This window comes from Schistosoma haematobium, chromosome ZW (assembly GCF_000699445.3).
Source record: "Schistosoma haematobium chromosome ZW, whole genome shotgun sequence".
NCBI lineage: Eukaryota > Metazoa > Platyhelminthes > Trematoda > Strigeidida > Schistosomatidae > Schistosoma > Schistosoma haematobium.
The window spans coordinates 87,585,558-87,610,267 of record NC_067195.1 but is presented as its reverse complement, the minus strand read 5'-3'; the positions used below and the strand labels follow the sequence as shown (position 1 = coordinate 87,610,267).

Below are 24,710 nucleotides of genomic sequence, written 5' to 3'. Positions count from 1 at the left end.
GGGGACAAAGTCTTAAGCTTGAGTACTTTAAGTGTCTGTTCAGTCATGATGAAGTATGAAGTACGATAATGAACGAGGGGAAAATATATATATATCCAAGAAGAATTACAAAAAAAATCACAATATTTAAAAAAGTGAAAACAATAAGGCAATGATATATAAAAATCCCAAAAAGGAACAGACTCACAGTTGCAATTAGGTGTGCCAGATCACGTCGGTTTCACCAATGATGATGTCACAGGTATTCAGTGTTTGACAACGCTTCTACCAGTAACACCTTCTAATATATTTCGTTCCCACCAAGAGAAATCAAAAGACAGAGTCGAGGAGACCGGAAGAGTATATTTGGCGATGACCAATATATCGGAATTCTCTGATCTAATCTGGCTAGCGATTGCGGTTGATGTTGAGCACGGCGTTACCACACGTGATCTGGTGCGGATGCCTGACCGAGCGCCTTCAGCTAGATGAGTCCACTAAAACATATGGTCAGCATCCAATGTCGAAAACTTACAGAGCTATTTATTTTAGGGATTTATTTACCGCTACAACCTCATGTGAAGAATGGAATGGTTCACTTATACGTTTAGCACACAAATCGTTCGCTGTCTAATGTAGTGCTTCTCAAAGATTATAAGGAAATATTTGTCTTCTAATAAGGACTGGATCATCCTGTATTTGAAGTTTTATATGCTAGGCTATCACCCCTCCGCTGTACTTAACACAAGCAGCTAACAAAGCTTAAAGTAAATATGAAGATTAGAAGTACTTGAACTAATGTACTAACTAAAAATTCCCGAAATAGTACAATTTAGAGCAAGTAGAACCAGATGAGAACAAATGAACGTGTTATATTTGGAATTCGTAATCAGAGTACAATCAAGTACATAGGAATCATCAGTTAATACAAATACCAAATTATGTTAAGGTGTTCACCAGTTTTTATTTATATGAACGCGGAAATATTGGTACAATGTGGCACCAAATATATATGCGCCACACAAAACAGTGAGAATGGGGAGAGAAAAAAAGGTAAGGAACGCAAAGAAAAAAAGAAGAGGAACAATAACGACCAGATCAGTGTAAGGAAGTGTAATAATGATTAATAATAATGATAATGATAATAATAATAATAATAATAATAATAATAATAATAGGGGAGGCGGGGAGGTACAACCAGAAAGAATCCTTTCAGTTAAAGAAGTTACGGCCACTTTTTATGAAGAAAGTAAAAGAAGATTACAGCAGGATCACCACTGGCTTCTATTCTGAGACATATCTGATAACGTCTCTAGCCACTGTGTAGCGCCATCTCTCGAACCCAACCAGGGAGTCGTGAAGGACCGACAGAAGCTAGCCCTTTGTAGCTTTCTTTCATACCACGACACCATGTCATACACTGACCACCTCTCCGCTTCTTCCAACCAGTCCCAGAGTCGGCAAATAATGCACGACATGAAATTCTCTGGGACGACATTCTTAGAACATGTCCAAGCCGCCGAATTCGGTGTTTCAAGATGGTGACACCGACTGAATTATCGTCTCTGTGCCCGAACACACGATGCCGAACCTCTGCATTACTAACATGATGTTGCCCCAAATGTCCTGGTATGACCGAGAGTGGGGTGGGCCCGCCCTTCCTCTAGAAGTGCTCTCGCACGGCCACGCGTATACAGCCCCTGCCAGGGAAGTCCTACTCACTGCCTCCTCGTGGACGGGGTGTTGTTTACGAAATTGAGAGTATGAAAAACGAATGTCCGGCGCTTCACTCGAGTTGGTGAACATGGAGAGTCCACCTAGGGGAGTCTGAAAACCCCGATTCCAAACCGATGGTGCACATGGGCTCTAGTATCCTGAGGAGACAAATGGCGTATGAACCAATTATTCGTCACCGGCTACCATGGGACTGCAACTCCACTGCCTTGTGAATCAGACTTTTATGTCAAAGGCTCGTGACGTGGCCCCCTAAGGAAACCACGTGCTCCGATCTGGGCACCCGGGTAGTATCACAGCCCACACACATACAGAATAAAATGACGATACCTACGGAAAATACTATACTTGCTTCGATTAAATATTAACCGGTAGAATAACTGCAACCCTTGTACCTTCCAGTAGATAGACTGGTGAGTTCCCAACATATTTCCTAATATATTAGAAATAACGCCTAGATTCTTATATCATATAGTCACAACTGCAATGTATTGTTACTAGATAAAGTAACCAGTCAAGTCCACAACATGAGTTGCTTTAAGATTACGAAACTGGTAGAAAAGCCTAAAACTTTAGCCTGAAGTTCATTGTTAGCGAAGTAATAGATATTATTAAGACATGTAACATTGAATTCAACAGTACAAGTTCAAGAAGTACAAATTGCATTTATGATGAGTATCTTGATATTCAAGTTGAAAATCACATATGGGCTAAATCATTGTTAAACACTACTAACAATATCTGCTAAGAGTTTAATGCAGTTCATAAAAAAGAAATATGAAATACCTAAGAGATTTCTGATTGCAATTCCATAATGACAAAATGATATCTACTTATTTAAAACATGAAGTTTGATTGAATCCAAAGAATTTTGTAAACAAAAGTGTACAAATTTCCTATGGAAAACTATAAAGTATTTTACGAAGTTTTCTATAATCTACACAAAACATCACGTTACAGTTATATAAGAAAAATGTATTATAATGTACAAGTGTTAAGCACAAAGTATTTGTTGTTGGTGGGGGGTGGGGGTGTTGTTGTTAAATATAAATAAATAATTCTTAAGTAACTGTGTACATGATTATCAGTTGTATAATAGATTGAAATTTATGAAAACTATCAACGAGCTAATACAGGTGTAATATCTTCTGATATTATAGGCATCTCTGGAGATTCTATTGAAGTTTCTATCTTCTTTAAAAATAATTGAGGATTAAGATCTCTTCCACGAAAACGACGAAATAATTCAGCTGGTGGAATTGCACTTCCATAAGTCAAGTATGTATCTCGAAAGCGTTTAAAGACTTCTGATACCTAAAGAAAAAAATTTTTTAAAGCAAAGAATAAGATCAAAGAGTTATTACATTAAAATTTAGATTAACTTATTTGCCAGGTCTTTGGGTAAGAGCAACACTTTAAATATGAGGGTTGAAACCCGAACTTCAAACGCCTTAACCATACAGCCACTGTTCTACTCACAAAGATGCTACAGTCAAGTCACTGGGAGGGAGAAAGAGAGAATCAAGTAGAAAAGTAGTTACGGTCGTCATAATTTAAAAAAATTGAAATTCTCTTTGACGAGCAAGCACTAGATTTCACTATTGTTAAAAACAAATGTCTGATTCTAAACACTGAATGAATTCTATCGATTAAACTGCAGTTATAATCAATAGGTTACGTGACTGAACACATAACAGTTGGAAGCAATCTGAAAGATTTGAATTTTGATCCATACACACATTAAGAGTTAAATTATATAGAGTTAGTGACTATTGAGTAATAAATCATTTATAAGTTTTATTAGTACTCAGTTGATGTGATAATGATCATAATTTGGATGTATATCCAGTTTTTCGACACTACCAAGTGCCTGAGAAGATGGTCAATATTAAACGGAATTCCCATGATGGATTATACTGCAAAATCGTGCACAGAAAACAGCTAACAAACTTTTTCAAAGTAAAGACCGGCTTCAGGCAAGGTTGCTTACTCACAAATGATTGATCACTGGGTAGTGATCAATGTCATGCTTGTCTAGTCCTTATTAGTGCAGATCGAATGCTATCGATCATGTTGCAATGCGGCCACCAGTCTAGGTGACTCGACACTGCGGGCACTATGTATTGATACTGGTGTCCACATTACAACATGATCGATAGCATTCGATCTGCACTAATAAGGACTAGACAAGCATGACATTGATCACCACCCAGTGATCAATCAATCGTGATTACATCTCAGTCCTACAGGAGGTTAGTCACGGCTCGGATAGCTCAGTGGTAACGTCTCTGACTGTGAAGCTGGGTGACACGGGATCGAATCCGCCAGGGAGCACCAGTTCCCTCAAGATTGCAGGTACACCTTGCTGACGAGTGCCAAGTAGCACGAAACCCGGGTCCAGAGTTTCCTGTTGACTACCTCCAACCACCATCTTAATCTCAAGGTTGCTTACTCGCACCCTTTTTCCTGGATTATGAAGACGTCAACATCTGGGGGGAAGCAGCTGGACGACCTGGCTCTTCTATCGCATACACAACAACAAATGCAAGAGAAGACGACCAGGGCAGCAGCAGCCTCAACAGCAGTAGGTCTCAATATACACAAAGGGAAAAGCAAGATTCTCCGATACAACACAGCATGCACCAATCCAATCACACTTCACAGAGAAGCTTTAGAAGATGTAAAAACCTTCACATATCTGGACAGCATCATTGATGAACATGGTAGATCTGATGCAGATATGAAGGTACCAGTGTACCAGTTCGAGTATTCAATCTAGCGGTATCATCAACTTCGTCATCCAGATAAGCTTTATTATTATATCACTGTATTATTGTAATATACCGCAGACAGAAAAAAGAAAGCCACAAAAATGAAAATTCTCACCTTTTCTGAATCTGTTTTATCTGATGATAACCAACCAGCTTCATCTAATGAAAGTAGGATATCTTCGAGTAGAACTTTACGCCATATTTGATGATACATTAAACCAGATTCAGAATTTGGTCCAAATATATTTGTGTAAGAGCATGGCAATGTATCCTCTGGATGCAATGGATAAGGCATATGTAATTTCCATAGATTTTTTTGTATTGTTGACCATTTAGTTTCTGAATATTTCTTTGACCACATGGCTAAATCAAATCGAGATTGATATAATTCTTGTAGCAAATACAATGATTTAATAGACCTAGAAGGTGTTTTTAATCCGATAGCAGCTAAATGTCATAATAAAAGAAATATATACAATGAATGAATGTATAACACAATATAATTTAGAAATAGAAAAAATTTGAAACATTGTGACATTTTCTGTATAAATCAGTAGTCCCCAAATCATGTTTCAGGAGATTTTTCTCTCTTGAATATTACTTCAAGAATTCTTGTTATTTTGACATTGATCACTAAATAGTGATCAATGCTATGTATGCTAAGTCTTTATTATTGCTGATTGATAGGGGCCGGGGGAGCCCAGTATTTTAAAGTCTGTGATTGTAAGGTTGGATAACATGAGATCAAATTTGTCAGAAAGCACTAGTCCCGTCAAGATTACACATACATCTTGCTGACAAATGCTAAACAGAGCGGAAACCAAGCCCAATGGTTTTTGGACCCTCACCAAACACCGCATTACATCTCGAAGTTCCATAATCAACAGGTGACATTATCGAGTTGTTTCTACTGGTCATAGAATCTCACTGGAGCTCTGAGAATTACCTTTCGAAATCAGTTGCTGGTTAAGATATGATAACGATTAGTAGTGGAGGTTTTCGGAGACTGTTGAATTGTATTGTTTACATCACACGCGATATCGTGAATCGATTGAATTTAGAAATACGAACCGCTGGAAGCTAGCTCAGTAATCTAAACGTTAAACCCTGCCTCATCATTTAATTTCAGGTTTGATCCCCAGTAGGGTCGCAGGTGTGCACTTCTGAGTCTTATACTAAGACAAAGAAGCTATACAGTGTTTATTAGTTTTCAGTGGTTATTTAACTAAGATCAATCTATGATGTAATCGATGTAATTCAACAATCGCCACAAACCCCATGTACTAAACACTTTTACCTTTAACAAATAGAAATTTTCATACAATGATAGGATAGCAGAATATATGCATCATATAAACCGGAATGGTAAGACTGTGAAGTAGATGAGAAAAAGTTTAATTTCTAATCAATAAATAAATAAATAGCTCAGTTGGAAAAACAATAAAAACAGATTTAGTTCAGTTAGGAAAGGTGAATCCTACCGTTAATGAAGGAATGTAATCGGGAAAACTATGATAGATTCACCACTGACTTTGATATATAGTGAGATATATGGGATAACGACTCAAGTATGATTTTTAAGATTCCAAATGGTGAGTTATAATGGACTGAAACATTTCAATTGTACACCACTGTTTTTTATTTAACAGTTATGCCATAACACAGACTTACTTGCCAATCCTAAATACCTTAAACACTAAATAAAAGTGCGTCCGTAAAATTGGTATTGTTAAAATCTTGCATAAGAAAGCCTAAAACCTCGATATCTTGATCCTGATTAACTCAGCGTTGGGACATTGTTTTACTAAATAACCAGTCCGAATGTCAATGTCTACCAATGGTTATTCTGTATAAAACCAACGTATGTAATAACTCAATCACCGGTTGATAAGTATTCCTTTTATGTTGACACTAACTGTGCCCCTAATAAAATTATGTATACTTGGCCAATGTAGCAATATTAGCACAACAAAAAGGAGGACCTACTGTAGTGAAGGAACATTCAGGTAAGAAAGACCAATTCATTCTTTAATACAAAATTATAAAGCGCTTTCACGAAATATGAAAGCCATATATTAAATACATAATTTGCACATCTTCCATTAGTTGTCCCTTACATGCTTCATAGTTCGTTCAATTCTGTTGTTATTACAGATACGTTTTGTTTCCATTTCTATCCTCTTCAATTTAATCTTCTCAACCTTCTGCTGGCATCCATTTCACTGTCGATTAAAACTATATACTACTTACATCTGTCAACATAAGTAGTATACAACTTACTACCTTTAGATTTTTTAAACATATCTCAAAAGGCTTCCATCAAGAAAAATAGGCAGGTTTAACAGAGTGATTTTCAGAAAACACTCAGACACAAAATATTAGACTGATACTTTGAAGTTTATCAAAATGATCACTAAACATTCAAATTTGTAGCTTTCTGAAGTATGCTGAGGTTATTATTATCAAGTGTTAGAAATCTGTAAGATGTGTATTCACAAAAAGGAAACTATTATCGATTTTTCTTTGATTTACAGCAAAAATTCTATGATACAACACGATAAAATTACGTAACCTTTTCTATTTTATTTTATTTTTTTATGTCATTTTTTAACTACCTTCTATTTCAATAATTTTTATTCCTCACAAACTAAGCTTTATTCATTATGTTTTAATCTTACTCATTCATGTTGTTTGTTGATTATATAATCTACCTTATATATATATAGTCTAGCTTCAACTAACTTATGATCTCAACTATTAAGATTATATAATCGTTTATATCTCGACAATGGATTATCACTACTCCAGAATGGTCGTCTAGATGCGATGTGTATGTACAATCTGTTTTATTTAGTTTTTTTAGATTTATTGTTATACTCCTATTGTACTTAATCGGAACACAGATAGAGGAAAACCAGATGAGTTTGAATACAAAATTACAGTTATTCGGTAAAATGTGAATATCATACGTTAAATACTTTATTTGCATAATATCCATCAATTACCTTAGACTTTGTTATTTCTTTCATTTCTATACTAATCACTCTATGTTTTTGTTCTCTTCTATTAGACCTTCTCAACATTCTGCTGCCAGGCATTCCACTCTCGAATGGTGTTACATACTACTTATATCCGTCTACATAAGTGGCACACACCACACTATGACACATTGGCGCTTCAATCGGGTTGGTGGACACAAAGAGTACACCTAGGGGAGTTGGAAAATCCTCATCCCAAACCAATGGTGTACATGGGTTCCAAGATGCAAAGGAAACAAGTGGTGTATAAACCAATTATAGATCTCCTGATGTTGCTCCACTGCCTTATGGATTAGACCTTTAGATCAAAGGCTGCAAGAGTGATCCTTAAGATAACCACCTGCTTCAGTCTGGTCACCCGGGCAGTATCATAGCCTACACACAAATCAAGTGACTTGTGTGGCGCATATGTATGTGGTGCCCAGACAAAAATAAATAAAGCTCTAATTGATAGTATAATAAGTTAATATTGTGTATAATACTAATTAGCTGAAAGAATTCTAAATAAATTGATCAGTTGAAATTCTATTCAATGAAATGTTTAAGAAATGATCAGTGATTTAAGTAAAATGAACATAATCAGATCTAACTAACATTGTCAAAATCAAGTGTTAAATGCTAATTAACGTGGTACAAATCCATGAAGTCATAGACAAGTGGACTGAGCCATATTGGTAGATGTGGACTATCTGGTTGGGATCCGCGAGACGATAGCAACCGTTGGTTAGAGACCTTGAATGACATGGCTCAAATCGTTTGCAATGGCACAGGTGCATTCACTCCTTTTGTTCTGCCTAATTCTAATCTCCTGAATTCTTCATGTCCCCTTTTTTCTCTGGATCATAATCCTTGAATAACATCTTCAAACCCTAATGTTTCCCATTACTGCTTATACTTTTACTACCTCTACCACTACGGGTTTTGAATCGACAACTTTATTTATTTATTATTTATTTGAACACAAATATTAGTACAAGAGAGCGCCAATGTATATGCGCCACACAAAACGATGAGAATTCGAAGAGAAATAGAAAAAAAAAAGAGAACAATAACGAAGAGATTGGTGTAAGGTAGTGTGGTAGTAATGAGGGAACGCAAAGGTACAATCGGAAGAAATCTTTCAGGTAAGGGAGACACAACCACTTTTTATGAAGAAAGTAAAAGAAGATTATAGCAAGATCGCCACTGGCTTCTATTCTCAGCCATATCTGATAACGTCTCTAGCCACTGTGTTGCACCATCTCTTAGACCCCAACCAGGGAGTCGTGAAGGACCGACAGAAGCCAGTCCTTTGCAGCTTTCTTTCATACCACGACACCATGTCATACACTGACCACCTCTCCGCTTCTTCCAAACAGTCACAGAGTCGGAATTCTCTGGGACGACATTCGTAAAACGTGTCCAAGCCACCGAAGTCGGTGTTTCAAGATGGTGACATCAATCGAATTATCATCTCTGTGCCCGAACACACGATGCCGAACCTCTGCATTACTGACATGGTGTTGCCACTGAATGTCAGCAATCCTTCGGAGACAGTGATGATCGAACACAGAGAGTCGTCTAACATCCTCAACTCGGAGAGACCAGGTTTCACAAGCATAGAGCAAAACTGCTCTCACCGACGCGCTGTAGATCCGACCTTTTACAGCCAGACTAACATCACGAAGGCGCCAAAGGTGGCCCAGATTGGCATAAGCCGCTCTGGCTTTCACTATTCGTGCATTGATCTCATCACTCACACCCCCACCAGCACTTATGCAGCTACCCAGATACACGAACTTCTCGACTACGTCTATCTGCTCACCATCCAGGGTGAGTACGTAATTGACGTAATCGACAACTGCATCTCTGTGCTAATGTGGTATGGCAACCCGAACTGATGTACGTACGTACGAAGTTCTACGTTGTTACTGACTGAATGAATGAAGTAACAGGATATTAACAGTATAATATATGAGTTATGAATATATAAATCTGTGTGAAAAAATTTTAATCATAACAAAACTCTAACTTACATGGTTGAAAATAGGATTTTTGTTTATTTGGTAAATATTTTTTTAATGACGGTATAGCATAATTATATCCTATATTATAACATAAATCTGGCATAACATAACGTGTATCCAATGCTATATAATGAGGGAATCCATATAATTCATGATGCGGTACACGACATGATACATATTGAAGACATGCTCCAAACATAGACATAAATGATAATAAAACCTTTAAAAAAAAGTCAAATATATATATTTATGTATACATATTTACTGACTTTGAAATTGATAGAACAAGAGAATAGAAATATTTTCTGATGCCAAGCTATACTACCATTATACATTAATGCAATCGGCAACTGAGATTATATTTTCACTAGATTGAATACTCGATCGATACACTACAGACAGACTGATGTTTGATTATACCAGATACACGATCCCCAATCAAATATAGAGAATCAGAGTACAAGCTAGATAGTATACTCTATTCAAGCGGTCGGCATTCAATGAGTCCAGAGTAGAAATTGATTTATAGATTTATTTATTTGAACACATAAATATTGGCACAAAGGGGCACCGAATACACACAAGTCACTTGTGATACTGCCCGGGTGCCCAGACTGAAGCAGGTAGTTTCCTTAGGGAACTACACCCAGAGCCTCCCACCTAAGTGTCTGATCCACAAGGCAGTGGAGCAACGTCAGGAGATGCAGTCATATGGTAGTCGGTGACCAATAGTTGATTCAAACGCCACTTGTTCCCTTGGCATTCTGGAGCCCATGTGCACTATTGGTTTCTAAGTACGGTTTTCCAACTCTCCTACGTGTACTCTCCGCGTCCACCAACCCGATTGAAGCGCCGGACATCCGCTTTTCGTTCTCTCAATTTCGTAAAGAACAGTAATGCTGAGAGAAGGTAGTGAGAAGAATTTCTCTAACAGTGGCTGTATACGCATGGCCATATGAGAGCATTTCGAGAAGGAGAGCTGACTTTTCCCACCTTCGACGATACCAGGGCATTTGGGGGCTAGAAGTTCATAATAGGAAATGACATACTTAATAGTCATTAAGTGTTTGACAGTTCAGTTTCAGTCGCCAATCACATCCTTATTTTCTCAAGCATAAATGTTTTTTTTTTAAGTGACATAAATTTATCAAGTATACATCTAACTTATTTAATGAACATGGAAGCGCTACACAAAGGTGAACATAATTTTACACATATATGTTTCATAACTATAACTGATCCCTATATTTTAAAAGTATACAAATCAACACTATCTAATTAATTACTAACAAGTTGATGGAAAAATGAATCCTTCAATCTTAAAACTTATATTGAGTAATAGGAAATGACTAAGTGAAGTCTAGCATATTTAGACTGCCAACCAATCAGACTGAAATTTTCTTATTTTAGATTTATACTACTACATGATCTGAATAGTCTGATTGAACAATTTGATCTTTTGATATTCTTATAACATAGTATTAGATAGGAATCCTACATTTAACCAATTTGTCTACGACTAATACAATCTATGTGTAGCTATTGTATCAATTTCACTTGTTCACGTGACTATAGTAACTAATAGTTGGAGACTTTGGGTGACATGGTTCAGAATCGATCACAATAGCGTCGGTGTATACACTGTCTATCTTCCCTTAAACTATGAGATTAAAAGTGCTTTATATCTTTCTTTCTGTACTATATCCTTACATAAAATCTTTCCTTTATATATTACACTATTGAGTTAACTGCTTCTATGAATCCGATGTTCATCTTGTTGTGCTAGTGAGGTATGGCAACTTGGACCGATGAATATATGTGCCTGATCCTACGTTGTAACTGACTGACTGACAATTTCACTCGATTAAATAGTTGAGAATAGAAGAGAATAGGCAACTACATAATAAAATTTAGGATTACGTGAATAGAGTTGTAAAGTTTTAGAATTTGCTACATGTTATATATAAACTTACATTGAAAGAAATTCCATTTGTTTCAGTAGATTGATTTAAACTACCTAGAATGTAAGCTATAGGATAATGAGAAGATTCAGAATGTACATGAATGTCAATCTTTGGTAAATTATTTCGTGCAAAGACAGGAACAAATATATTACCACCAACAGGAACTGAACGATTGCTTCTGAAAATTTTGAAATGAGTAAAATGATTTAAATAAATTAGAAATAATAATAATAAACACAATTGAAACAAAAATTCTTTGTTTGTTTTTTCTTTGTAACTTGTTTACCAAGCACAGTTCTATTTACTCAGATTTTTGAAATACCATTTATATATGATTGTTTCTGACACCATAACTCAGCGCACTAAACTGAACCAGATGATGTGCTTTGAATAAAAAATCTACTGGTAGAAAACCAAGTGTTTTAACTTTTAATCTGCCGCTCTAAAAACAGAGATGATGAAAGTAGTCACACACGGTTTTTCTGCTAGTGGTTTTTGTTGTAATACCTATGTACTATTAAAACCATATCACCCCGAACTGGAAATTCGTAGAGCGAGGTGATTTGCATTAAAAATTTTCTAGCCATTCCTTCTATACCAAGACACTAACTGGACAACCTGATAATCCAAAAGAAATAGTTTAATCCCCTAAACCTCAGTACAGTTGACACTACGACTTTGCCTTCGGACAAAACATTTGATGGTTTGAGCTCTATGGCTAACCAAACAATCCGTTTTGTATGGTAGAAACAAGCGATTCAAACAACACAGCTTATTTGGTGTATCACAGTAGACAAGTCTGATCAATAAACTAAAGTAGCGGCTAATATTACTTAACATTTAACTTATTTCTTAGTACCTACACACTATGGAAAAGAGTAAACACATACCATAAATAAAACAATAATACTAGTTAACTTTAAAAAGTGCACCCACCTAGCGAAAGGATCAATAATTATTTCACCAAGTAGTGTACCACTTGTTAAGTCTTCCACATGATAAACCAATTTTTCAACAACATAACATTCATTTTCTTCTACAGATGATCTTGGTATTTGAGATGATAACTTAAAGTGAAATACATTTGCTAACTCACAAAATACTGTGTGAAGATAATTTACTAGTGAACCATCTGGTGGAGTAATTATATGCTCTAAACGTGCATAATTAAAAGCGTAATTATATTGTTCCAAAGCATATCCAACGTCCCAAGGTTCCAAAGTTTTGCCTAAATGAATAAATTTTATTAAATTATATCAGTGAAAAAAGATATAAGATTAATATTTCATTAGAAATAATAATACATAATAAACTGTAGTCGATACTTCATGTTGCTTTCTGAATAATAACAGTTATCAGGGCGATTGATATACGAAACCTAGAGAATTATTACCTTGAGGATAATCCACTACAGAAGTACTTGCGCCATTACAAGCGACTCTGAGCTATATCATTCAAAGTCTCTAACCATTAGTTAGGATAATCACACGGACCCAAACCAGGTAATCTATACCTGTTAATATGGCCAATAGTGGAAATAAAAAAAAGGGATACAAGATTTGACTTGAAAAAATGTGGATTAGTAGAATGATCAAAATTGATAAGGCAATTTAGAAAACTTTAATTTATTTATGTATTTATTTGAACACACAGATATTGGTACAAAGGGTCACCGAATACATATGTGCCACGCAAGTCACTTGATTTGTGTGTGGGCTGTGATACTGCCCGGGTGCCCAGATCGAAGCAGGATTTAGAAACTTAGGATCTAAGGAAATAGAAAGTGCATGCACCTTTCCCATTGCAAAGTCTTCAGAGTCACGTCACCTATATCATTCAAACACTAATTGTCAGTCAGTCAGTCAGCTACAACGTAGGATCAGGCACATTTATGCATCGATCCAAGTTCCCATACCTCATTAACACAACAAGATGGACACCAGATTCATAAAAGTAGCTAATTCAATAGTGGTAATATATAAAAGAAAGATTGCAATAAAGATATAGTACAGGAAGAAAGAATTAGTTCGTAGAAAGAAAGATATGAAGCAATTTTAATCTCTTAGTTTAAGGGAAGACAGAGAGTGCATACACCGACGCCATTGTGATCGATTCTGAGTCATGTCACCAAGAGTCTCCAACCATTGGTTACAAAAGTCACACGGACCCCAACCAAGTAGTCTGCATCTACCAACATGGCTCAGACTAGAAGTTAGTGACTTCAAGCACTGATGCCACGTTTTGGTTTGGCCGCCCCTAACTTTCTTCCAAACACCCCGAACGCCGGTTAGCATTGCACGTCGTGGTAATCGGTGTTCGGGCATACGTAACACGTGGCCCAACCATCTCAGTCGACGAAGATTCACAACCTCATCGACTGATTTACCATCCTTCCCTAATACCCTGCGTCTAACCTCACTATTACTTACCCGGTGATCCCAGCAGACGCCAGCAACATTAATTGTGATAATCATGCGGACCAAAAATGATAGTCTGTGCTTACCCACATGTCCCACACATCAGTACTCATGGACTGATGCAATGTCTTGGTCTGGTCGCCCCTCATTTTTAGCTTATTCCCTACACCCGGGCGGCCTGCTTGAATATCTGGGCTACCTGTTCGTGCCATCTAGATATTTCAATAGGTAATCTGTTTCCTTGTTTGTTTTGACACATCATTATGTCAATTAAATGCATAACTTCAGGTGCGTTTATGAAAAGTTTACGACCTTTCGCTGTACAAGTTACAAAGACCTACAATCGGAGACATCGTGATGACTGGCAATGTGCATTGAAAAGGATGAATATTATTCAGATGTCGACTTCTGAAATGCTAATATTCAACTGGCGACCACTTAATATTTATCGTCAATATAGATCAAGAAATAAGAAACGGAAGCTCAGTGAAATACTTTGTCCTGAGAATTCTATATTGTGCCAAAAATATAATATTGAACAAAGCTAATAATAATAATAATAATAATAATAATAATAATAATAATAATAATAATAATAATAATAGCAATAATAATACCATCTGGTTGGTGGTACCATCGTACTTAGTTACTTAATTACACCTGTTACTCCTCGTGGAGCATAGATGTCAGCCAGGATTCTTCAACCAACTCCGTCCTGGGTTCTTCTATCCAGTTGTTTCTAGCTATTATTCATTATTTTGATATCTGCTTCCGATTGCCGACGCAATGTGCTCTTTGGTCTTCCTCTTTTCTTTTCCTTTGAGGATTCCAGGTTAGGGCCTACATTGTCATGCAGTTTGGTGATTTCTGTAATATACGTCCTATCCACCTCAAGTGTCTTCCTAACTCCCCCTCCATCTGAAAGCTTACTTGTTCTCTGTCACAGTAGGCTGTTGCTGATGGTATCTAGCCGACGGACATTGGGTATATTACGTAGACAATTGTTTACAAATACCTAAATATTTTTGATGATTCTAATAGCTCTCCAAATTTTAGCTCCGTACAATAGAACTGTCTAGACATTTGTATAGAAAATCCTGACTTTGGTGTTGACTGACAGTTGTGTTGAGTTCCATATGTTCTTCAATCGTAAGAATGAATGATAAAGTAAAGGCAAAAAGATTTGCACACAAGTCCAATTAAATGGATCGATTTGCAGAAGTACTATATTTTATTTAGCCTTTGATAATGCGTTTCCTCTCTATTTTTCAAAATAACATCACTCCTAATCAATTAATGTAATAGTGGCAATGCGGTTAGCTAGAAAAATTAATAGCTGTATGTTTAAGTAATATTGAGCTTGAGTGATCATCCTTATTTATGCTTTGACACCAATTTAAGCTCAACTCCAAGCTAGTAGTGCTAAAAATAATGGTAATTAAATTTCATATGAAAAATCCTTACCAGATATATCTAGATTTACATTAGCCCATTCTTTTAGTAGCTTAAAGTCACGCTCTCCAACTTGTGTTAAAATAGATCTGGAAGGTTCTAGGACATTAGCGATAAGTTCATCAGGAGACGAAGGCGAGTGTGAATAAGGAGAACTCCAAACAACGGACAACCAGTCTTTACAACCAAGATATTTTGCCAGAGTTCTTCGTAAATGACGAATATCCTGTATACGCTGATCATTAGACGCACATAAACCGGTAGTTGGGCCAAAATAACGACCACTTGCACGTCGTACCCAGTATTCCCATACGGTTTTACGTACCTAATAAAGTATATAGGCTCAAATAATTATTTATTATTTATTTAAACACATAAATATTGGTACAAGAGGGCACCAAATATATATGCGCTACACAAAACAATGAGAATTTGAAGAGAAGGAAAAAAAGAAAAAAGAGTAAGGAACGTAAAAAAAGAACAATAACGTACAGATTAATGTAAGGTAGTGTAATAATAATAATAATGGGGGAAGCGAAAAGGTACAATCAGAAGTATTCTTTCAGTTAAGGAAGAAGCAACCACTTTTTATGAAGAAAGTAAAAGGTTACAGCAGGATCGCCACTGGCTTCTATTCTGAGACATATCTGATAACGTCTCTAGCCACTGTGTCGCACCGTCTCTAGGACCCCAGCCAGGGAGTCGTGAACGACCGACAGAAGCTAGCCCTTTGCAGCTTTCTTTCATACCACGACACCATGTCATACACTGACCACCTCTCCGCTTTTTCCAACCAGTTCCAGAGTCGGCAAATAATGCACGACGTGGAAGATAACCACCTGCTTCAGTCTGGACACCCGGGCAGTATCGTAGCCTAAACACAAATCAAGTGACTTGTGTGGCACATATGTATTCGATGCCCCTTTGTACCAATATTTGTGCTCAAATAAAATAAATAAATAAGTACGACAGAGCTCTCAGAAATTCGACATATAAATAAAGTGAAAACATTTGGAAAAGTGGGAGGCAAAATTGTACACCCTGCAAACAAATGAAGAGAGATATTATTTTTTCAAACAGTTCACCTAACAATACAGAGAACAAGACCTCCTCGTAGTTAGGGACGATCAACTCCCCTCTAAGAATAATGTAATAAGCAAGATCACAACATGCTCCTACTATGATGCATATCTGATAACGCCTCAAGGTGACACTGAGTCGCACCATCCCTAGGAACTCAACTGAAGAATCGTAATGAACTTGCAGGTGCTAGTTATACACTGTTATCTTTCATAACAGTTTTAGTTTCTTCACACAAGCATGATGGATAATTCTGAAGGTTTCAGGTTACCATTTATGTTTTTAAATCTGCCGTTTTTTATATGCTACAACCTTCATTTAAAAATATATAGACAAAAGTTTTTAGATACTGAACTCACTTCGCTAGTACTACAGTGTTTTAGGAATTCACTGACTACATCGTTTGAAATTAAGCTAACATGCATCCCAGCTATATGTCCTCCATCTTCTTTACCACCTAAGACTGCTGGTAGCCAGTAAGGAGCTGATGGAGCCAGGTCTGACTCAGCGACACTGACATCCGTGGCACCTGTGAGGATTTCTAAAGATGACGGTATTGTTACACGACCAGTGTATTTTGACCTATAATACTTAGGCAATGAGACTACAGCACAAGATGCAACCATTGCTTGAAATTTAGCTTCTTCTTTCTCTACAGTAGCATAACTATCATGTATCACTTCCAAAGATTTGCGGGCGTTTGGTGGAGTAATATGTGGAGAGGCTGTAGTTTTGCTAGTTTCTTGAATAATATCATTCAATTCAGAAAATGAAATGATTTTTCCAGACTTGTTACTGGCAAGCAATAGCCCAGTACCCACTGACCAACAATCATATATCCATACGTTCAATAAGCCTGAAATTGTGAAACAAATAAGGTATCGAAAAAAAGATTGTCTCACGACATAAAATGACTACTGTGTGTTACTCTATAGTTTTCAGCACTTAATTGATGGATGAATCAACATTTAAAAAATAGTTTCCACAAATGTATATTTAGGCTAAAACAAATGTGATTGATTTGACCTTTAATATACGCACCGTTCATTGAATTTATAGTTGTTTTTTATTGGACAGACGCACTTCCCCCTCAAATCCCCTGGTAAAATCAAAAATGGAGAGAATCAGCTCTCTTCGAAGTGCTCTCACACGGTCGTGTTAGTAGCCACTACCAGGAAAGTCTAACTCATTGCCTTCCCATGGAGACGGTTGTTATTTATAGAAGCCAGAGGTTGAAAAGTGAACGCCCGGCACTCAGACCAAGTTGATAGATATGAAGAATTCATCTAGAAGGGTTGGAAGACCCTGATTCCAAAATAATTATGTACAAGTGCTCCAGAATCCTGATGGATCAAGTGGGATATAAATCTATTTCTGGTCACTCCGATGTTCTTCTATTGTCTTGTGGATTGGACCCGTCAATCAAAGACTCAGGAAGTGGACCTTTAAGAAGAAATCTACTTCAGTTTGGGTGGCCAGGCAGCACCCCATTCCTCTCACAGATAGAAGAATGACCCGCAAATAAATTGATCTGTTTGTTCCGTTTAATTGCTAAATCAAAAGATGATTAGTAACCATTTAGTTCAAGTGTTTTTGTTTTACTTCACTTGACTTCTATTCCGCTTCCTTTCTATTCTGTTTACTTTTATTTCCCAACTGACACAGGAGCTCGTCTATGGTAAAAGCTCGGTTCTGTCTACAGGACTCCAAGTCACTAAATTGTCGAAAATTTGAACTTTACCACAAATGCGGGTTCTGAATCAGCTTTTTACACTGAATTAATTTGATGTTGGTCAGTTTATAATACTGGGCCATGATATAAAAGATGTCCAGGACTGCTATATGTCGGTCCATTAAGATCCCCTGCTTGGGGTTCTGAAGATGGTACAGCTCAATGGTTTGAGGAGTCATCAGACATGGCTCAGAATAGAATAGTCGTCCTACTATAGTCCCCTCCTACATTCTTTATGAAAGTGAGAAAAACTGGATTATCTTAAAGAATTCTCAACTGAACTGCTTCTACCAACACATGCAGAATTAGAGGAATAATGAAGTATATAAGTGATAACGCAAAGATGCGCAAATAATGTATTTAATGTATGATTTTCATGTTTCGCTAAGCAACTGTGTAATTTTGCATGCAACAATAAACTGGTTTCCTCCACCTGAGCTCTCTTTCACTACAAAACTACCAGTCAACTTAACAAAAGAATTAGTGAGCATCTCCATGCTTGGTTAGAAAAGGCCCGGACACAGACAATACGGAGCTCTTTCTCGAGACACCTGGTTGGCAATTGTAATATGGTAGATAAAACCAAATCATTTCGAGTGACCTATCGTATACTCTTGTTATTTTCCGTCTCCTACATTTAGCAGGAAGTGGACCTGGCAGCTGAACATACAACTCTAGTTTGTTTTCGGAAGAAATTCGTGATACCCGTCCCCTTCCTTGGCCGGATATGACTTAGCAAACAACTCTTCACTATCTAATTATTTACGTAAATTTAACAATGTACTGTGATCATTATTGTAAAACCTACTTATCTAAATCCGATCTACTTCCTACGTTAAACTACTGACTAGGATTTTCATTATTTTATTATTCTTGTCACTACTAGTACACTTCTCTCCTTACTATCAGTTTGCACATTTTACTTATTATGTGTAGTTACACAATCTATCTCAATGTGATCATTGACTCTCAAATCGCCTTGTTTGTTTATACTACCTATGTAAATATTCACGTGGACTAAAATAATACGTGATGATGACCTAATTGAAGAGAAAATTGTTCGCTTATATCAGCTGTTTTAATCTCAAATGTAACTTACAATTTTACATATAATGTACTAGATTCAATATAATATGAGTGCTGAGGGTTTAAGAACCTAGTCCCAGACACATATGCACAAAGGGTTTGACACAAATGTATATCGATCGAAAAAAGCGGAACCTTGTTTAGCTTCTTTTGACGGCTACGGAATGTACGCCACATGTAATGCTTGTAGTAGGATTTGAGAGATTGCATGATGAGAATCATATTAAGTGGTCTAAACGCCTATTTTAACCAGTAAACATCTCCAAGCCACCCGTAGTTACCTTTCTCATACTCATCCAACTTTGAGGAAGATCGCCTGAGTGTTAAAAGAGCTTCGCATATGGTTGAATCGCGATGAAAATATTCACGCCTAGCCGCCTTGAATTTTTGATACAGACGCGATACTACTAAACTCCAAATGTGATCATTCTTCAGGGTTGTTAAGCAACTTAGATTACGAAACGCTTGTTCCACTGGAAAAGATGCTTGTTCAAGCGAAGATATGATAGTAGTGTCATTTTTTGAAAGCTCTCCTTTCTGGATATTATCTGACAACTTCGATATTGACACCTGATAGTTCATTATAAGTCTGGAAACGCCACCGAAAACCTTATCGGGTTTCAGGTCATCTAAACTATTATTGTGACATGCAATTTATAAAAAAACTTACTTCGAGATGTTCAGCGGTTCCAGAATGATTTTTGACACGTAAGATTCACTAGGTATTTCTGGGATAAGGTAGTACGATGGTCCGTGTTCACTTTTATATCTTCCATCAGGACTATAACTCCTTAAACTAAGACCACCTCGCTTGGGTAGAAACCGCAAGGTCAACAATCGAAGCATCGTTTAAAGCGCCTTCAAAAATTCAAACGTCAATCCACACAAATGGTTCAAATGGTTGTGGACGGAACAGAAGAAGTTTTCGCTTATCATGATTCAGTGTCTAGTAGCAGGGGATCACCATTACCTTCAGGCAAGAACCTAGGTATATCAACTATGATATATTAGAAAAAAAAGAAACTAGAAAAGGAATAACATAGGCCGTAGGCCTTCTGTCCTTACTACACAAATCTGAATCTGAATCATCATAATAAGATGTTATCCTTAGTCCTTAAGAATAGGTCAAGTTTCCTCATAAAGAACTCCTGGGAAGTCCCTTGGACTAGCTCGGCCGGCAGCGAATTCCAGCATTTGACAACTCTTAAGGAGTAGAAGTTGTGTCTACAGTCCGGTCTGTTATGTTGTGTCCCCAGTTTTTGGGTGTTACCTCTTAGTTTAGTGTTGGAACTAAGCTTAAGTAGGTGTTCGAGAGGATGTCCAGAAGTGCTAAGGATACTGTAAGTCATAACACCACCTCTAAGACACTCTAGTGGATAAAGGTTCAGTAATTGGAGGTGCTCTTCATAAGGCTTTTATTTGAGTCCCCGAACTGGTTGCGTGGCTCGCGGTTGGATACGTTCTAGAGTGTCCTTATCCTTTTGGAGTAAGAGAGGAAATACTATGTTTCCGTACTATAAATAGAGACGAATAAAACTGCCGAAGATTATGTGGAAAGTTCTTCCGCCAAACTGGCCAAAAATGCGCTTCAATGTTACCAGTGCAAGGTTTGCTCGAAAGGCATTTCTATCACAGTTAGCGTAAGACTTTAAATCTTAAATCTTTTTCGACTAGGGTGCTACTAGTGAGGAGTTTCCTAAGTTGTAACTATGGTCTACGACATGTCGCAGATGGACTACTTTACACTTTGAAGTGTTAAAGGTAAGTCCGTTATCGTCTGCCCAACTTTGAAGTCGAGTCAGATCCTCCTGAAGTGCCTGCACATCGTCTTGGTCGCGTATCTCTCTCCAAAGTTTCACGCCATAGGCAAAATGTAATAAGTCTGACAATACCTGTTGTGGAAAATCATTTACATAAATCAAGAAGAGAAGAGGTTCTACTACCGAGCCCTGTGAGACCATATTAGGATATTCCATAGCCTGAGAAAAAGTGAAGTTAACCCTGACCGTCAAATGTCGATTTTTTAGATATGGCATGAGCCAATCAATTAGAAGTGCTCTGGTACCCAATCATTTGGGCTTATTGATAAGACATATATGGTTGACCCTATCAAAAGCTTTTGAGAAATCAAGGTAAATGATATCAACCTTCCACTTGCGATCAAGGATGCTTGTTCATCTGTCCACCTGTCAGCAGGTTGGTTATACAAGAGTGACCCCTCCTGAAACCATGCTGTTGGGGTGAGAAGAAATTTAAGGACAGTAAATAGTCATTTATGCCATCGCACATGAGGGACTCCATGATTTTTGAAGGTATAGAGAGAATAGCCACCGGTCGGTAACTTGAAGGTTCGCTGCGTCGACCTCCTTTGAAAATTGGTGTGATGTGAGCTAGTCTCCAAATTTCCGGTAGTTTGCCTTGGCTCAGCGAGTATGTGAGCATCACGCTAAACGGTGTTGAAATGATCGAAGCTGCTTCTCTCAGTATAGCAGAATGAACCATATCTGGACCAAAAGAAGTATCTTTTCTTAGGTGCTGCAGTTTCCGGAACACCAAGTCAGCGCTCAGGTTCACTACGGAAAATCCTTTGAAGTTGCAGATGAAGCTGTCATCAGTATAGTTGATGTGGGACGGTTGAAATTTCCGAGAGTATTGTTCAGTCAAAAGGTTAGCGGCATCACCGTCGTTATTGGTCGGGTCATTAGGACCTAGCAGTTGAGAAAATCCAGTTTTGGCTTGACGAAGAGAGGCTGCATAACGGAATAAGCTTTTCGGATTGGAAACAAATTTATCCATAAGCTTCATCTAGTACTGGAGCCTATCTTCTCTTATAACCTTCGTGCATACGTTCCTTATATGTTTGTACTGCCTGTACGCTCCATTGTTGTCAGTTCGTTTGTATCTTGCCCGACAGTGCCTTTTGCGGCTTAGCAGGCGAATAGTGCAGTTGTTGATGATTGTAGGTTGCTTGTAGCTTTTGAGGACCATTTGAGGAATCGAATGCTTTGTAGCACATGAGAGCGTGTGCAGTGAGAAGTCCCAATGACCGTCCACATCGAGTTGAGGGTGAACATCCCAATCCACCTGTTGTAAATAGTCGTGTAGAGCTGACACATTCAACCGTTTGAAATTCCGGTGCAAGTTGTTGGTGAGATATCTTAGCTCAGTTTTGCTGACGAAAGCTATGAAGGCGTGATCGCTCTTTCCCAGGGGAGCCAGGATTGAGAGGTTGTCAACTAGAAATTCTTCGTTTGTAAACACTCGTTCTAAGCGCGACGGTATCTGACTGTTTCTCCAACGAGTTGCCGACTTCTCATTTTCGTAAATCCCAAATCCTCGATGGGTTGAAGAACCGAGCTTCAGTTGAGTTTTCACCTCCATTATACGTATGTTCCGCGAAATTAACTCTAGGGAGATTGAAGTCCCCTAGAATCAAGATATGAGTGAAACCGAGACGCGTAGAGCGGGATAGTTCTTCCAGCATACCACTGTCCTACTCGATGTCAGCAGTGGGCTTCCTATAGATGACCCGACTAGGCACCTCGAAGTAGTAGACAATCTTACAGAGCACCATATGGATTCTGAGATGGTGGAGAAGATTTGTAGCTCAGGTGGATGATTCTACCTGAAGTTTGTGCTGATGATGTCGTTCAGAATAACGATGAAAGCTCCACGACGAAACCATCCAGCTCAGAGAACAAAACTCCACCAAAACCATATGGATTCCTCAAGATTGTTAAACTCGTGGTTATGAACTTGGTGCACCTCCAGGCAAGATCGTATTCATACGGCTACTCCACCCTCAATTCTTGTTTTTCTGTCGCTAGCTCCTGGTTCGTAAACTGAGAAGATATCCAAGTTTCAGATATTCCTATCAGATGAGCCTTATTGGCGTTGCTAAGTTCACGTAACTCACTCATTTTGTTTGGTAGACTCGCGGCGTTCATGTATAAGCAGTTTATGCTTTGAACTTGAAACACGTGGGCTTCTTCCTGTTTGTCCGTGTGAGCCTTACATGAACGGACAGGTAGCCTACCTATATGAGGTTTGCCGAGTTGGTTACACATTTTTTTATGATCAAGACAGTCCACAAATGGAATGGTCAGCTCCAACTTGTGCTTGATCCTGGCGTCATGTGGCCTATCCGGGTGCATATGGATCCCAGTTGGCAACCGACGTCTGTTGGCACGAAATGCTTCCGGAGTTGCAGCCGCCATAGGAAAGTTATCTTCATTAGCCGGGGTCTAGAATCATCGTCCTTCTTCGCTAGTCTCATCACATGTTAAGTCAGTATGTTTTCGAGCCTCAAGAACTGCTTGATGAATTACTATTCCCTAATATTATAGTTTGCTTGATTAGAGTCCATGTTGTCGGTACACCTTGCACAACTATATTTCTTCCGCGGAAAAACTCGTGAGATTCTTGAGGAGTGTTTCGGATGAGATTGCGCTCAGAATACGGTATGTCGAGCAGTATTCTGACATTTTCATCGAATTTCAGTATATGACTAGCTAGCAGGACATCCTCAACGTCGGTCGCATTCTTAAGTGTTACACGAAGTAGCCTCGGGTGGTTTCGATGCTTAGATTCCTTTCTCTGAGTGAGCCGTGTGACCGTCAAAGGCTCTATTCTAGGAAGTTCAAGCTTCGTGTTCAACTCACCCCAGAGCATCCTGTCATTTTTGTCCTGCAAACTGAGAGAAAGGTGAGGGTTGTCTTTGAGGTTCACGATTATGAGAGTCATCACGAACCGTTATTGTTTTCCCAGGTTTACCGGTGCGTTCAGGTTTAGCAACTTGTTGTTTGGGGGTCGAAGCACGTTTCTGAATCCCAAGCTCTTTGATGACCGGACGGACATTCTTGGGGGTAGATTGTGCGATCAAATTATCAGCTGATTTCCGTACAACGCTTGGGATGTTCAGCTTAGGCAGTGCCACCTGGTCCTTTCTAGGTCTGTTAACGTGGGTCCAATCACCTCCAGAGTTTTCGGGAACCACCGTTTCATTCAAGGAGCCTGGGCTAGGAGGCCCGAGTTTTTTGAGGGAATCTATTACTGTCGACGTTATGATGGTGAAAAGTTTCAGCATGTCATCACTAATGCTAATGTATGCCCCATCGATAGTAGACCTTTCGACATCCCTATTCTTGTTTTTGTTGCTCGTCCTTCTTTGTCTACCCTTTTTATGACTGTCTTTTTCCGAGTTTGCTGACATCTTATTCCTCAGACTTATCAATAGGATAATTATGTTACTCAGCAAAACTACAGCATCCGTGTTGCACGTACTACATACCCACTTATGATCCGACTTACTAAGTCTGTTGTAAGCAGTTACTGTGAGATCTGTGCATGCCTCATGGAACCAACCTTTGCAGTTGCCGCACTGTATGCCAGATGTAACAGTGAAACGGCATCCAGGTCGTTTGTATGAATTTTTCATGACTATATTGACGT

At 38.1% G+C, this 24,710-nt stretch overlaps 1 protein-coding gene across 2 annotated transcripts; it reads right to left on the bottom strand.

The window, feature by feature from the left end:
• Window positions 1-2,165: 2,165 nt before the first annotated feature.
• MS3_00004667 (uncharacterized protein) lies at window positions 2,166-20,105 on the bottom strand (the record flags this gene model as incomplete). Of its 2 annotated transcripts, XM_012941044.2 has the most annotated exons (9): window positions 2,166-3,027; window positions 4,600-4,931; window positions 9,538-9,748; window positions 11,502-11,670; window positions 12,429-12,720; window positions 15,374-15,686; window positions 16,801-17,297; window positions 19,541-19,893; window positions 19,930-20,105. In XM_012941044.2, the coding sequence occupies 9 exons, from the start codon at window positions 20,103-20,105 to the stop codon at window positions 2,833-2,835; spliced, it is 2,538 nt and encodes an 845-aa protein (XP_012796498.1). In that variant the 3' UTR covers window positions 2,166-2,832. The 2 variants fall into 2 exon arrangements, with proteins under 2 accessions (XP_012796498.1, XP_051072804.1); XM_051212614.1 differs by having other exon boundaries at window positions 16,801-19,893.
• Between the last annotated feature and the right edge of the window lie 4,605 nt (window positions 20,106-24,710).